This window comes from Dysidea avara, chromosome 14, assembly GCF_963678975.1.
Source record: "Dysidea avara chromosome 14, odDysAvar1.4, whole genome shotgun sequence".
NCBI classification, from domain to species: domain Eukaryota; kingdom Metazoa; phylum Porifera; class Demospongiae; order Dictyoceratida; family Dysideidae; genus Dysidea; species Dysidea avara.
Genome location: NC_089285.1, coordinates 4,053,488 through 4,067,432, shown reverse-complemented (window position 1 = coordinate 4,067,432; position 13,945 = coordinate 4,053,488). Strand labels below are relative to the sequence as shown.

The window sequence follows — 13,945 nt, the reverse complement described above, 5'->3', positions numbered from 1 at the left end:
CACAAGAACAGTGTTGCTATTGAAATTGATACTTTGTCTTTGATCTGTTCCCCTTCCTTGTATCAGTCCTACATAACCAGCAGTATAAAATAAACAAGATATACCAAATAAGACTTTATAAGTTTTCTAATAAAGCTAAGTAAATAGATGATAAAATTTGTACTCCTTGCAACCAACAACAAGAATTTATCATTGATTTTACACTCTTGTATACTGCGTGCATTGGTAATTGTATTGCTTACATCTAGGTTGAGGAACCATCCTCTGCACCTCTTTCTCAAATTATCTTTGTCCTGGTGCTTCTTACACAATTCAGTGTGCCTTCTGTATTCATCCTCTGCAAATCTGAGTCCACATTTTGTAAACTAACAACATTTATAATAGGCTTGATCCATCATATTTGAGTTTGCTATGTACCGCAGTGTTCTCTGTGAGAGGTCCTTTAGACTTTCAGTCTGACTAATTGGTTAGCATCCCACACAGACATTATGGCAGGTTGCAGATATTTCTTCTGATGATCATGAAAACTTTGTTCTTTGGCACAGGCCATGTTAAGGTGTTGAAACATAATGAATGCTTTCCCAGGTGGCTGCTGATAATAAAATACTTAAAGCAGGAGTGTCTTTCACAAAAGGTTGGTTTTTTCATGTGAATGTAAGAGTACTACTGTTTGATACAGTTAATTGACCCCTTCTATTGAGCAACTCTACCAACACAATGTTGATGACACCATCAGTGTGTGTAAATAAGCCAAACAAGTGTGATCGGAATACCAGAAATTTGGTCTCATTCAAGTCGGTCTGAGTATCTTCCCTATTATGTAATGCCCTTGATTAAGGAAATTATACAGAGGAGTTTGTTATCATACCCAGTTGTGTAGTCTTCTTGGCTACAACTGTATGAGACATCATCCAAACCAGCATCTGTGTCGTATTCTGTTTCTGTAAGGAATGAATCATCCAGTGATGGGTGTGGTGCACTAAGTGGTAGTTTCTGCAGAGGAGGAACGACTAGAAAATTACACTGTGTTGCTTTGTTAGAGCATTATTAGAGCATTTCATTAGCTTCTTAGTAAGTCATACAAGATACTGCATGTAGTCACATGTTGATATGATACCTTTGTGTTTTCATTTCATTGGTGCTGTCACTGCAACTGACTTTGTTTCCTTAGCTGGTTCACTTGCGTGGGTGGGCTCATCTTTACTCTAGTTGGCAATTCATTGGAGACTCCATAACAGTCAAGTTGGTATCTGCAGATTCAGATTCTACGCTTTATAACAGAAGTTCAGCAACCAAAATGGCATCCTTCATAGCAGCCAAATGTACATGTAGCTACACACAGCTGGTCTAATGTAGCTAACACTGATTTTTACTCACATTTTTGATGCCGTTTCTCGGAGAGTGGTCAACTCACTGGTAATTTACTGCTAGTGCTGGTAAGCTCTAAATAGTTAACTGATCTGAGATAAAATCATTGGGACTGCATCACGCTTAAGGCATTTGGTTGTGGGAAAGCCCATTTCAGCTCTGAAGTGAACTTGTCCATTTTCAAAACATTATTCTGTAAAATGCTTCGAACACACAGCAGAAGAGTCTGATGAGCCATCCCAATACTTTCTCTGCTGTTTAACAGCACAATTTTTTTCTTACTGCTTATCTATTGGATACTTGTGAAGGCTGCAGCTTTTCCATCACAAATAACGTGCAACGCAATGCCTAATGGCAGATCCAGGATGGGGCATTTGAGACAAATCCCCCCCCCCCCCACACACACACACACACACATACACACACTGGAAGAGCCATACTTCTTTTGATATACACCTTGTCAGACCAAAATCAATTTATATAACTAAAAACTGCATTTTACCACCATTTATTTGCAAATTCACTTGAAAAAAAAAAAGAAACTGCCACCCAGAACCTTTGTACGTACTAAGCTCCTCAAAAAATAATCATTGTGTTGCTAGTGTTAAGACTTTCATAGCCTCTAAACAGATTTTAAGACTTTGTAACCATCTGCAAAAGCTGTAATGACAAAAATCAACCTACTAAGGAGTGATCATTGCTAGAAGAAATTACAGTGACTAACAAGAGCTGCTCTCCTCAACCACCTACAACTTAGTCTGTTTGTGCCCCTCCCCTTGCCAGCTCTGGATCTGCTCGTGACGCCTAGGCATAGCTCTGTTCAGTGTTCAGACTGTGGGAGCCAATAGAATAACTACATGCCAAAAATAATTACGGTACAGAGTTGTGACATTCTATATTGCACTTCCAGGTACAAAACTGAAGCGCATGTTCTTTTTTTTATTTTTATAAAACTTAAACAAACAGTATCAATTGTCACTATGACCAACAGGCTTTTCTTGTGGACAGCTCACCACTGCAGTTGGCCTCTAAGAAATACTGTGAAATGTTGTCTCTGATGGTGTAGTGTGGTAAACAAGCCAACCCCGTGGTAAACAAACCAACCCCGTGGTAAGCAAGCCAACCCCAAAGTGAACTGGGAGGTTTTAAGGTCTCTATGTAAGGGTTATTGCAAAAAGCGGCCTTGTGGCCTTTGGCCTAGTGGCTTTATGGCCTTGTGGCCTTAGATCTTGGTGATAACGAGAACATTAGTAGAGTGTGATACAGCTACTATGCATTATTGTTGCCTCGCGTAGGCTTGTGTTAGACTCCATGTCAGCATAGAACTATAAGAGAGATCGATACTCTCTAATGCACCTATCAATGTTTAGGCCCCTACCCCCCAGTACGGGCCGGGGCCATGTGGGGACAAAGTGGGGATTTGACACCCTGCAAGAGCAATAAACCCACTACTGGGCCTAAGTGTTTGTCTAATCCCCTACCTATCCCCTATATTCCCCGAGGTATTCCCCCACTCCATGATCAGTTGACCTTGAAATTCAGTAATATATAGTTTTAATATAGATATAGCACATGCATATCACATTACAGAGATAGACTCTCTTCTGTTCTGCCATGCCTGCAGACAATACACGTTAAGGTTTGGCTATGGGTCAATGTCACGTGATTATTGCTACACAATTCGATTGTTATAAAAATGCTTGTCAAAAGCCCCACCACTGGGGGTAACTTTGTAGGAGAACCCCCGTATAAACCCTCTATAATCCCCCTATGGATCCTGCACTGGGGGTTACAATTGATAGGCGCATGATACAACAGTCACCTACATGGTTTCAATAAAATACTCTAATAGAGCATTCACAAGTTAAGCTGTATAGCTGCATTTATATATGGCAAGAAATAACAACCTGGCTTGTTTACTCAGTTGAATACTGCTACTGTGACTACCCATAGGTTATACAATCTATGGACTACCTTACTGAACATCTACAATCTACATGCCATGCTCTGTAGCTAGCTACCAGATGATCCATGAAACAGGCAGGCTGCAATATGAACAGGCCAACCATATTGACTCTACGGCATGTGTATATAGCTAGGATTCTACGCGAGACTACATTAGAAATATCGCATAGTCTGTATGTCATGCTTAATTTGCGAATGCTCTATTAGAGTTTTTATTATTAAAACATGTAGATGACTGTTGTATTAGAGAGTATCGATCTCCCTTATGGTTCTATGCTGGCACGGGAGTCTAACACAAGCCTATGTGAGGCAACAATAATGCATATAGTAGCTCTACTAATGTTCTCGTGATCACCAAGATCTACAGCCACAAGGCTGCTTTATGCAATAACCCTCTATGTAGTGCCAGCCACTTGTCTCAACTGTAAAGCAGTAGCAAAATGCATTTAAAACCTGATAAACAAGAGTAACTTTTGCTTGTGGTATGCATCCAACTTAAATTTAAGCTTACAATGAAGGGTATGCATATGTTTGTCTTGCAATAGTTACAGTTAGTTCTATATCGTGATATATGTTCATATCAACGTTGGTGATATATGATATTATAGTTCTTCTATATCGTGGAAGCACTAATTAACATACAGCTGTTAAGTGCATGCACCTAATAAATAAACCTCATTGTAATTATTGTCTTGGGGTGGTGTGTATTGCAGTAATTACGTGTACCAATATTTTGAGTCCGGTTTTTGTGCACTGAATCCTTCGTGTGGAACATACTACAGAAGTTCATTTTGCTTGGTAAGTACAGTAAAGGCACATATTTTGGCATTGTGTTTTGTGAAATTTTGCACTATACACTATTAACAAATCTCTAGCATTTCTTTCTTGTATAGCTTCATCTCATATTGGACCTTCATGTTTGTCCACATGCGCTTATCGACCATGATTAGGTAGGAGAAATGGGTATGCGCTCAATTAACAGGCACTATGCACTTAGTATGTTAATATGCGCTTAGCAACCATACTCTACGGTATTATATGATTTTATTAAGAACACATTAACAGTCTTAGAAACTTAGAACTTCCCAATGAAGTACAGCTGCATTATGCACTAAAAGCTTTACAGTACAACATGAATAGAGATTACAATTACAAGTCTGGTGCCTTATGATTTTGATCATGATACGGCGGACCAAAGCACCAAATTTTGTACAGCGACTCCTTTAGATATACAAAGTAATTTCAGAAGGGATGCCACTTCCAAATCACCCTGCACCCCTTGGTATAGTACCCAACTTTACCAAACCGTGAAAATTAAACCTGCTATATTTGCCTATTCAATTTCCCATACATACAAATAGTGCTAATGCTTTATTATGTTATGGAGTAGTCCTTAGTAGTCAGTTAAGTAGCTTACTTATACAGTTACGATTTAAACTGAAACATACGGAGGGTAACAAATACTTTAACTCCCAGTGGAAATTAAAACTGCTAAAATTAAACTCTTGACTGCTGTATAACAGTGGCTGTTCTCTCTTCTACAAGACATCTCATGCACATTTTCCACTGCAATGGCAAAGCTGTCCAGGGGAGGCCTGCTTCTTGACATTTGCACTTCCTAGAGCACAGAGGCTTAACCTTACAGCCACACTCAATAAGATCTCTGCCACTTCTGGGAGTAATGTCCAAACCAATACACAAGAAACTTCATCTGCCTTTTTCCATCCAAATCCTTCTGGAGATGGTATTGTTCTGTGGAGCTGCATGCAGGCATGTGTATCCAGATACTTGCCTGATACAAAGCTCTATTAGCATGTTGTAGAAGAGCACACTATATGAAAAGGCAAAAAATTAATTATGCATTATATTCTCAGCTACATACGCTAATCATGTAACCTTTCTTGTAGGTAACACAGTAATTTGCAAGGGAACTTACCAGTCTATGCAATGTTGCTATCAGGAAGAAACCGACACAAAAATATGTGTACATGTCAATGATGCTCTCGAAAGGGGGCTCGCAACATCTTAGTCAGTACAGTAGATACAGATGTTGTTGTGTTGCTAGTGAGCATTTACTGTCAACTCCACAGTGCATTCTCTGATTTTAATATATGGATGGGGTTTGGAACTGGCAATCATTTCAGATATTATGACATCATTACATCATCACCATTATACATTAGAAAACAAACATTACTTACTGTGTTGCCTGGAATAGACAAAATTTCGTATTTCTTCAATGCTTTGCTCCATTGCAGCCACTTTAGACTGCAATGCCGTCACCCCTTCCTCTATTCTGGATAGTCGCCATCCTAAATGATCTACAATTAATTACTAATAGTATTTACGTGATCACGAGGGAATACACTTATTCATTCAATGCTATTTAACACCCTCACCATAAATTTTCTAACTTTATATATCTGAAAAAAATTAATAAGTTAAATGAAAACCATAAGTAAAAGTTGGTAATATAATCTGATCATGTGAAAATCAAATACTGTAGACTAGATATACAGCTACTTCTGCTTGAACAAAAGCTAAACTGAGGATTGGCACACATTTGGGTAGAAAACATCTACAGTTTCGTAAAACAGACATATGTAATATGGATTAGATGTTACATCTTTGCTTTCTTCAGAGTGTCCTATTGTAAAGCTGATAACATGTCATTGTACTACTTTATTTGGTGTTAGTCCAACATTTAATGAACCTACAGCAGCTTTGTCCTGACTAAGACTATGTCTTTCCCTTCTAAGAGTATCTCTAACTTAGCAATGGTTCATCAGAAGTCTCTTGTATTAGCTAATTTATTTCAGCTAATGTGTCTCTTGCAACCCAAAACCTGCGCTAAGTAATCCATAGGCTTGGTCACTACTATAAGATTATTGAAGTATGAGGAATTTAATTAAGGATTACCAATGTCTGGAGCATAATACATGCTTCTAAACCACACATTGGTTTCCATACAAATTAGCATGTTTTTAAAATACATCAGTACCTTTTATTAAAGTGGATAGATACACACAGTTTATCATCTATAGAACTGCAAATTGACACAAAGAGAGTGAAATTTACATTTTCATTTGTGAAAATATAGTATATAAACTTTGATATGGGAAAAGGTCTAGTCATGGAAGCATTTTTCTGAAAGATCTTAATGTATCAATGTAGCATGCTACAAGGCAAAGTGACCAGGGTAAAATCTCAATAACAGTATAGCAAAGCAAAATATTTGCTATTGTGTTTGCAGAATCAAGCATTACAGCTTATAACTACTTGAATTGCTGTCACGTTGCACAAGATAAAGCCATCACTACTAGATGGATAGTTTTCAGCCCAAATGTTCATAGCACTGCTAGCCTCCATACTGTTCTGAATGTTTAATATTTTATACTGGTGATCACGAACTGCCTTTGTATGCCCTGGTAGTATAATAGTGTTTGCTACCATTTTGCAAATAATTACCCTAGTGCACCCATACTGGTTATAAGCAAGTCTCTGATTAACCTTGTCAGTTATCCCTAGACCATAATTTCATTAAGGAAACTAGTTTCATAGACTGGTGGCACAAATAATGTACTTCCCACTCCAGTAATGATATCATAGTAATTGACACTCCAAGCTTCTGGTACGGTAGTCTACAAGGTGTACTTCCTACCCATGTAACCATAATGAAAGAGGTTTTCAAGAAATTGTTTTGTGACTTGCATCAGCAAGTAGGAATCACTAGGTGCTTATGGACAAGACTTTTTAGGCTATGTAGCACTTGTAGCTAGTTTGCCATAAATAGTAAAGCATATTGCTATACTTTCATTCATAACAACTATAGTACACTTACAGTCATTTCTTCCATGCTCATGAGATTGGCTACAGTAATCACTGTACTTGTATTGATCATAAGCCTCATAGTTGTCATCAGCATCATAGCCATTGTAAGAATCATAGTCATCATACTGGTCATAGTCATTGTTAGGGTCATTGTAGGTCTGCTCATTGCTCCACTCTAAAAAAGATGGTATCAATGTCACTTAAAAATGTACCACAAAGGCTTACAACCACTAATTCAATTTCCACCAAGGTACATAAGGAATAAATTTAATTTGCAGTCTCAGATATTGCCCATGGGGAAGGTGCTGCATAAACAAGTGCTACATTCAACTCCTACACATAGCTGGTACTACTGAGCATAGTAACAAATCCAATTTCAAGATCAGCAAAGATTTACATTGGCTAATACCAGGAGCTTATAAGCGCCGAAGTAAGCTCCTGCTAATACTGTGCATTATTTATTAACACTAGCAGCACTGTCACATTTCACACTCAGTAAATCCTCAGAAATTTGCTGATGTATCATGCCAACTAAGTGTGACATGGATAAAAGAATTTTAATTGCCTGTTTAAATTTCAGTGGAGACAAGTAATAACAGAATAGAATTGCACTATTATTATGCATATAAACAAATGCAAGGTGAACCTTTGACTGTGCCTGTGTCATGTGCCATAGGACTTGAGCTGTACTTGTAAGCTGTTCTATTGTGTCCTATACAATGAGTGACCTTTTACAGAGCAACTGTGTAATCTCTGGTCATTGTGCAGTGATTTTATACTTCAATTGTATTCATTTGTTTATTAAGACTCCTGCATATCTATTCACCTATTTAGACATTAATACTCTGTGTAGACATAACCTCCCTATGGTAACCAACCTGTCTCTGGTATAGCCACAAGTATGGTCATCCTTAATTCACAGCAATCACATTCCATCTTCACATACTGTGGAGGAGCCAGCCATACTTCTGATTAAAATAGCTACCAAACTTTACGTCAGGCCAAGAAACTCATGAAAATATGCACATTTTGCTAGTAATTTTTTACAAATTCACCCTGAACTTAAAGCGAACCAAAGTCTGTGAAATTGTCACCCAGTACTTTCGTGCATATTAAGCGCCTGTAAAATAATTATCGTGTTGCTGTTGTTTGAGCCTTTTATCAACTTTTAAGACTTCACAACCATCTGAAAAGGCCTAAATGGCAAAAAACCAACAGTGAGACACTACTAAGAGGTGATTATTTGCTGCTTCAAAAATGCAGCACTGGACTAGAGAATCTGGCTCTCCCCAACCACTTACAACTTAACCTGTTTGTGCCCCTCCCCTTGCCAGCCCCCTGGATCCACCCCTGCACACACGCGCGCACGCACACACACTCACCATACAGCACTCACAAACACACATGCACCATACAGGATACACAAATAACACATACCAGTGCTCAGAACATTGCTCAAAACTACCTTGGTAACCTATGGAAAATTAATGGAGAAGAAACGAAGTCTTTATTTTTAGCTGAGCAATATTTCATCACAAAGTATGAGCTCATGAAGTCATAAGATGTCATTGTGGAAAAGGAGTCAATAGGCTTCTGTGAAAATATATCGCTTTGAATTTAGCTTATAAGCCAAACATCTATCATTCAGTTGGATACACTATTCTCCATTACCAAAGCGCAATGACCTGGATTAATTTTGTCCACATAGTTGGACAGGTATACCCCACTCCTCTAACAGCAGTTTAATAAGGCTTTATTTAGCTACATACCACTGTAGGATGATTCTCCGTAAAGCACCTTGCCTCTGTCCCAGCCACTGACCACTGACTCTGTCATCGTAGAAGTATAGCTAGTAGTTGTACTGGTTGCTGTTATAGAACCAGCAGCAGAGATGTACACTGTTGGAGCTACTATTGGCATGATTATTGATTCTGCATTAGTGGTAACTGTGGTAGTTATGGAAGGTGTTGCACTTGATGGAGTTGTTACAGTTGTTATGGTGTTACCCATTGTAGTAGTTGTTGCAGTTGTGGCAGTCATTAGAACTGTCGTTGAGTCTATAAGTATACAGGTAAAAATAATAACTTATGCACTTGTCTCAAGTACATACCTGTCTCAGTTATGCAACTTTGACCACCAGCACAAGTTGTCAGGATTGCTCCTTTACATAGATGTGACAAATATGTAGTATTATATGAAGCCATGCTTAACACTTCATTAATGACAAATACTGCCATGATTAACACAGAACTACAGTATTATTTACATTTGCTGTATAATGCAATATTTTGTGCATACCTTTGGCTTTTTTACTTCTTTTTCCAGACTCTATAATATATGAATAACAATTGTTATCATAATGAACAAAGCACATAGTAAGTAGCGTTTACTGTTTATTGCATTAAATATACATTACCGTGTACTGTATAAATTATACATTACCAAAAGACAATGAAAAGTTCAAAAGTACCTTTTTGTTTTGCTTCTCCTTCAATAGTACTCTGCTTTCCTGGGGTTGTTGCACAAATATTAGTCAATACGCACAGTGCACATTACCTTTTCCAAAAGATTTGATTTTTTTGTTTGTTTTTTTGCCTTTTCTTGTTGTACTACTACAATATGTCACAAAGATAATAGATTCAATATGTATTATAGTTGTGTTAATTTGCCACCTTTGCCCTTAATCAACTTTCTTTTCCTTTTAGGAGGTGGAGCGGCATCCTTGTTGTCATTATTATCTACAATGACAATTTATTTCTGTGGTATTCTTTATCATAATAGCCAACTTACTGATATTCTGTTTAACCACAGCCTGCTGTTCGTCACCATTACTGTCATCCTGTCTGGATCCAGTCTCAAATGGAGTATAGATGCCACTAAAAAACTGCCTTTCTAATCTAGTATTTTCTTCTTTTCTACCTATATAGGTATAGATATACATACAATATACAAAGGAACCCATGAACACCTTGGAAATTTATGAAAATAAATTATCTGGTAGAAACCATTGCATTTTATATTTGCAATATATTCTTAAAGCAATTATGTATTATTGATATTAAGCTTACCTACTGCAGCAATTACTCCCATACATTTTTTTTTACCAAATTGCACTTTGCAGTTAACACCAACAGCACTGGCTGCTCCTTTTCTACAAGTTCACTGTCAGGATGGATGGTGACAGTATTTTCTGCTTCCCAGTGCACTAAGCTCCATAACTCTGTTTAATAAAACCACAGTATGCAGTCAGATCAATCAATATAATAGCATACCATTTTCTTTCATAGTTTGTAGTTTTTCCTTAATAGCTCTTCGTGCAGCCATGTCAATTTAAAAGTTAAATACAATTGAAGTAAATAAGAACAATTGTGGGTTTGAATTATTAAGTGACCGTATCTGTAATATACCCAGCAATTGAACCAGATCAGTGGATCAATGGCTTGACTTACAATCAAAGAGCTTCCTGTAATAATATTATGCAATCAAGTACAAAATTCGGTCGAGATTACATCATAATAACAATAATTATTTTTTAAATAACGATGATAAATAACAGCAATTTAATAAATTGTACCTGAAAAAATTAGAAGATACGAAGGATTTAACGCAAAGCACGATGACAGATGACTGATCTTGCAAGTGGGCGATGGAACGATCGTCGGAACTCGCTAACACAGGAGATTGCAGGTGAGCTAACACTGAAATGAAGTCGACTGGTCTTGCAAGTAGGCGATAGCAACAATCGATGAAACTTGCAGATAAGCGCAGGAACAAAGACGACTGCTCTTGAAAGCAGGCAATGGCGACGATCAACGGAACTTGCTTACACAGGAGCTTGCAACAGTGGAACGAAGGCGACTGGTCTTCCAAGTAGGAAATAGCAGCAATCGATGGAAGTAGCAGACAAGCGCAGGAACAAGAACGACGGTCTTGCAAGTAGGCGATGGCGACGATTGACGAAACTTGCTAAAACAGGAACGATGACGACTGGTCTTGAAAGTAGATAATAACAATGATCAACAGAACTCGCAGCTAAACTGACGCAAGTATAGTTACGAAGATGAGTCGACTGGCTTAGCTTCTGTAAATGAATTTCGGCAGAGAAATCTTGGCAAACGATATAAAAAAGATAGCTACCTTCTACGCAAATGCAAGTAACTGAGCAAGTGAGCTTTTATAACAGTGCTAGCTAGTTATATATTATAGTATCTTTCGTACCGCAATTACGTAGCATTTTGCGCTTCGTTGTTACGAAAAATTACGCACCGCATAACATTCATTAACAGTGTATTGCGGATCGTATCACGATCGTAGTATGATTACGGTACGTAAAGTTTTTCATGCAGTCTACTGTTTATTGAAGATACACTTTTCACAGATCTTGATATGCTAATCAAGGATGTATTCAAACATGTATTGAGCATTCAGTGGCTTCAAATAATAATAATTCAGTGTATCATTTGCATCTGGTTTGATTGCTATGAGACGCTTCTGCTTTTATATTACATACCTGTACACAGTGTGTACTTTCAATTTCATAAATACATATTAACTGCACTAATTGTTTTACAGACCCAAACATCCAGTCAAGGTGCATGTTTGGGCCGGAATCAGCTTAAAGGGGCCAACAAAGATTGTTATCTTTGAGGGAATTATGAATGCAGAGTTGTATGTTGAAATTATCAAGGAGGCCCTTTTGCCCTTTATCAAGGAAAAGTTTCCAGTGTACCACCGCTTCATGCAGGACAATGATCCTAAGCACACCTCAAAGCATGCCCAAAAGTTCCTCAAAGATAACAATGTGAATTGGTGGAAAACTGCCGCCGAGTCACCAGATTTAAACCCAATTGAGAACCTGTGGCATGAGCTCAAGGAGTTCATCAGAAGAGAAGTTAAGCCACGTTCTAAAGATGAATTGATTGATGGGATTAAGAGATTCTGGGCTACTGTGGATAGGAGCAAGTGCACCAGGTAAATGTCTTCATGGGACTATGGTGTTCATGTCAATTGTTGCCATTAAATAAATGCTAAGTATTACATGTTCATTACTTTTAGTTTCAAGTGGTTTTGTGTTATTCAGCCAAAAAGTAGTGAGGCTCTGACCAAACTGGTTGCACCTACTCAGACGCCCATGATCAGTGATATTTTTTCACTGCTTCCACCTGAGAGGTGCCTTTTGGCATGCCGCAGTACGTACTATGCATTCTTCATGGACTTACCAGTGTGTACCATGACAGCAATAAGCGTTGATTTGGTGGTAGCACATGATGGCTTGACTTTGTAACAGAAATCATCAATAAGAAGTGTTATATCCCTACTGTGCTCAAGATACCATAATGGAAATGCACAGTAGGAATATAACACTTCTTGTTTTACTGGCAGGGGTGTATGGAGGGGGGTTTCAAGGAGTTCAGGAAACCACTTTGGATTTTACACAGTACCTGAAACATTAAGAAATTGAAACTTCAGGTTTGCAGAATCCGGAATCTGTCATGGAACAAGACATATTTTAAACTTTTATTTAGTTAAATAATAGTTTCTCACATGATAGCAACACCTATAGCATTGTTCTGAATTATGTGTTTGGTGAAAAGATCGAGATACTCTAATAAAGCAGTCAGGCAATATAAACACTACTCTAATATAACAGTCACTTAGCTGTAGTGGAAACCCCTTTTCAAAATTCCTGCATACGCCCCTGACTGGTGTACTGTTTTATTATAATTATATTGGTAGTTGAAAATCATGGTGTTACTTGGCTTAGCAAAGTTTTGCTGACTAGGTGGTAGCTAACCATACATGGCAAGTGATTGAGTCCCTACTCTATTCCTGAATTTTTCTTGCACTTGTAACACTCTGGGACTTTTACTGTTACTGAGGTCATTCATTTTCAATATAAGAATCTGTACTGTATAGGGAAGTATACAATTCTTAGATATACTGTGCCCTTTATCAGAGATTCCCAGTGTAGTAGCCTTCGCACACCAGAAATTCAAATTCACTACAAAGTTTAATGTAAGAGACTAAGGTAAAGTAGGTGAATATTTGTCTACACTATTCACTAGAATGTGTTGTCAAGTTATCACCAATTTTGCAGGTACATCTGACATCTGTTCAAAGCCATACCTAAGGTGATAGATGTCAATGGAGAGTCCACTGGTTACTAACCTTTTGTGGTTCAACCAAAACGGCTTTTTTAAAAGCCACACTTCACATTTAATATTCACCATGTCAAGATATTCGTCACATCTACATCTGGAAAGATGTCATAATTTTAATCAAAAAAGAAAACAATCAAATAACACAATACAGAACGACTGTACATCACTCTCAGTCAAGGGTATTATTACTACTGCCCACGGAAATTTTTACAAGACTGCCCAATTGCATACCAGCAATCTTTCCAACCAGCCTCAAAGTCAAGGCGTGACTTGTATATTGCAGGGACTGCCTGCCTGTATAAAAATTCTTTTAGTTCATCCAGCTCCTTCTCAGGGATGCGGTGGTATAGTTTGGTCCCCTGCATTGTGCAAGCTGCCATGACATCTGGACCAAAGTACACTTCCTTGGCAAGTTTCACTGCAAATCTACTCAGTTTTTCCTTACAAACATAGCGATCATACTTTAGTCTTGCTGCATCAGCTGAAATCAACTTACTTGTATCGATTTCAGGCAACACGCATTTCTCCACTGCAAATGATGATGATTAGATGATGTTGGGATATTACTATTCATCAGGGCATTACTTGTTGCTTGTTGACGATTCGACGTCGGAATTGCC

At 38.0% G+C, this 13,945-nt stretch overlaps 2 protein-coding genes and 1 long non-coding RNA gene across 3 annotated transcripts in view; 1 reads left to right on the top strand and 2 right to left on the bottom strand.

Moving 5' to 3' along the window:
* The window catches only part of LOC136244420 (uncharacterized), a 99,532-nt gene that overhangs the window by 33,325 nt on the left and 52,262 nt on the right, over window positions 1-13,945 (top strand). The gene's annotated exons all lie outside the window — the stretch shown is intronic.
* LOC136244777 (uncharacterized) lies at window positions 645-10,660 on the bottom strand. Its single transcript, XM_066036333.1, has 13 exons — window positions 10,437-10,660; window positions 10,233-10,384; window positions 9,955-10,083; window positions 9,837-9,902; window positions 9,721-9,776; window positions 9,607-9,673; window positions 9,463-9,492; window positions 9,275-9,325; window positions 8,934-9,221; window positions 7,175-7,339; window positions 5,535-5,654; window positions 869-941; window positions 645-813 (listed from the first exon to the last, which is right to left on the bottom strand). The coding sequence occupies exons 2-13, from the start codon at window positions 10,252-10,254 to the stop codon at window positions 645-647; spliced, it is 1,236 nt and encodes a 411-aa protein (XP_065892405.1). The 5' UTR covers window positions 10,255-10,384; window positions 10,437-10,660.
* On the bottom strand, window positions 13,404-13,914 carry LOC136244851 (uncharacterized). The gene is made up of 2 exons (XR_010695588.1): window positions 13,822-13,914; window positions 13,404-13,765 (listed from the first exon to the last, which is right to left on the bottom strand). It is a non-coding gene; the product is annotated as an uncharacterized lncRNA (long non-coding RNA).